Source organism: Triticum dicoccoides, chromosome 6A (assembly GCF_002162155.2).
Source record: "Triticum dicoccoides isolate Atlit2015 ecotype Zavitan chromosome 6A, WEW_v2.0, whole genome shotgun sequence".
NCBI classification, from domain to species: Eukaryota; Viridiplantae; Streptophyta; class Magnoliopsida; order Poales; family Poaceae; genus Triticum; species Triticum dicoccoides.
This window is the reverse complement of record NC_041390.1, coordinates 555,266,738-555,269,665: the sequence shown is the minus strand read 5'-3', so window position 1 is coordinate 555,269,665 and position 2,928 is coordinate 555,266,738. Positions and strand designations below refer to the sequence as shown.

The 2,928-nt window shown below is 38.8% G+C and overlaps 1 protein-coding gene across 1 annotated transcript in view; it reads right to left on the bottom strand.

Moving 5' to 3' along the window:
* Positions 1 to 358, bottom strand: part of LOC119317878 (rac-like GTP-binding protein 3) — a 3,755-nt gene extending 3,397 nt beyond the window's left edge. The window contains exon 1 of the mRNA XM_037592378.1: positions 31 to 358. Coding sequence (XP_037448275.1) covers positions 31 to 135 — 105 coding nt within the window. The 5' untranslated portion in view covers positions 136 to 358. The remainder of the gene's footprint in view (positions 1 to 30) is intronic.
* Between the last annotated feature and the right edge of the window lie 2,570 nt (positions 359 to 2,928).

The window sequence follows — 2,928 nt, the reverse complement described above, 5'->3', positions numbered from 1 at the left end:
GGGGAGAGAGAGGAAAGATTTGGTGCTCACGGTGGGGAACTTGTTGCTGGTGTAGCAGATGAGCATGCAGGTCTTGCCGACGGCGCCGTCGCCCACCGTGACGCACTTGATGAACCGGGAAGCGCTGGACGCCATGGCCGCGCGCGCCTCTCCGAGTCCTTCCCCCGGAGGTCGAGGAAGGGGGGCGAGGGGAGGGGACAGAAGAGGGGTGGGGAGAGGAGCGGAGCGGAGCGGCGGAGCTCTTGCTGCGGTGGTGGTGATGGGGGTAAGTGTTTGGTGCGTGACTTCTTGAGGAAGTGAAGAGGGTCACATGCTTGGCACCTCACTGTACTGTCCCGAGAGCAGACAAGTAGAGGATGACCCCCGCTCCCTCCCTCCCTCCCTCCCGCTTGTCGTGTTGATGCTACTGCGTGGCGGTGGGGGAGTGAATTGCAGCTCTAGGATAGGACCTGTGAATTCATTTATCATGATACGTATACGCATTTCAACAGGCAACTACGTATACGTATTTATCTATTTATCAAGAGTACAGTAGTTGATAAATGTGGTGATGTTGCAGTGAGTTCTAATATGAAATTAGTGTATGATTGCACGATATATTGCTCTTCGTGCATAGACACGTATATATGATGTACAAAGGTGGACCACGGACCTCAACTATACAAGAAATTAGGAGGCGGGTCCAATACATAATATGCACATAACACATATAGATATTGTGAGACCTGTTGTAGTAATAAGATAATAGAGCGTTTCTACGAGCAAAACACTAACAAGAATTTCCTACTGTTCTTTGGAATAAAAGAATGATTCCCTAAAGCTGATTTGATATTATGTATGATCCGTGTGTTTGAAGTTTTGTGTATTTTCAATCACCTTTTCTGTGGTTCGCTTTATTAGTTTTCATACATGTAGGTTTTCTTAAATTCTCATGTACCAATTCATGCTCGTAGCATTTTTTTGCATAAAAGAACTGATAAAATAAATATAATATAAAGATGAACAATAATGCTTATCGTGACAAGCTAAATGGGCACCTAGCTGAACTTACTAATATTGGCGCGCTTATCTTTGTTTTGAAAAATGACACGCTATTGTGCGTAATTTCATGAAACGGCCTAGCTGACGTAGCTCAAATATTAAAACTTTAGTTGTCGCTCATAGTATAATGACTGCTTTAAAGCGGAACTGAAATGCTAAGTTTAGAACTGTGTAAAACAGAGTTGGCCGCTAGATAATACTCCCTCCTTTCCGGTTTATAGGGCTTATCTCAAAATTTTAGTTTTTCCATTTTATAAGGCTCAATTTGGTTGTTCTCCATCATATATTCAGACTTCAAGGTGCATTAAATCATTGCATGCAAGTATTAAGAGAAAACTGACCAATGCATGCACTTTGTGCATGCATGCATTGCAATTAATGCATTCGTAAACACAATTTTTTGAGGAAAACAAGAGCATTAATTGGGTGCTTTTGCAAACTATAAAAAATATTTCACCACTCATCGTCTACCTTGGTTGGTGAGATTTTTGAATTGAGCCTTATAAATCGGAAAGGAGGGAGGGTTTGATCTTCGTTAGTCATCATCAAATCAGTCGCTTTTATGTGGTTCACTGTTGAGTGCTCTATCTTAGTTATGGAATACATGAAATGAATATGCACATCTTTTCAAATATATGCTATTAATTGCGTTTATATGTGTGTATGTATGTAACAAAATTAACATTCCGGATGAATTGTATTCGCGGCCTAAAGCGGAAATGAAATGTTGAGTTCAGAACTATGTAAAATGGAGATGGCGGCTAGATAAGATATATGGCTTGATCTTCATTAGTTATCATCAAATCAGTTGCTTTTAATAATTTCATTCATTACCGAGTAGTCTATCTAGATTATGGAATAAATGGAACAAATACGCACATCTTTTCAGATATATCATATTAATTGTATTTATATTATGCGTATATGTGTCACATGAATTAGTATCCCAATTTAATTGTATTAATACTCCCGCCTTTTACAAATACTGGTAGTTTTCTTTCTTTACCTTTCGTTGACTACTATGCATGACTTTTGACTACCATGTTCGGCCATATATGATAGCAAAAATTGCAGAATGTGTTTGGAAGGTCGATCCAGCGACATTATTTTCACATGGTTTATATTACACAACACATACTACATCCATGCTGCCTTACCATAGTGGACGAAGAGGATACTAGGAGTATACAAGGGATAACCCGAAATCTCCATAATTGCAACTAGTGTCGAAAGTGTCGTGGAAACTTGGGAGAAAAATGCGCCTCATCATAGCCAGCGATGGGAAGGACAAAAAAAAAGTTGCAGTAGTGTCAATTGAAAGGGGTGCTTTCAACTTTGAACCAATGTTCATACACAAAGTGATAATGTGTATACATCGTAGCCAGCGATAGTAGAAGTCTTCAACAAAAAGGAAAACAATGTGGTGATTTTTGCAGTTCTGGGTTGTAATGTGAAATTGGTATATTCTCATACCTGTTGCAATACATTTGGTGAGCGAAATCCTAAAGAAATTATCTTATTGTCGGTGTTTTGAGTAAAAGAATGATTATGTAAAGCTACGTTGATATTACGTAGGATCCATATGTTCGAAGTTTTAATGCGTTTTCAATCGCTTTTACTGTGATTCACTTTGTTGATTTTCATACATGTAGGTTTTCTTAATTTCTCATGTAGCAACTCATACACATAGCATAATTTCAGAAAACGAGAAACCTAGTAATAAAAAAAATTATTATATGAACAATGATGCTTATCATGATAACCTAAATGGGCACCCAGCTGAACTTGCTAATATTGGTGCACTTATCTTGTTTTGAAAATAGACCTGACATTGTGCGCAATATCATAAAACAACCTGGCTAAACGGCTGTCGTAGCTCAAATATTA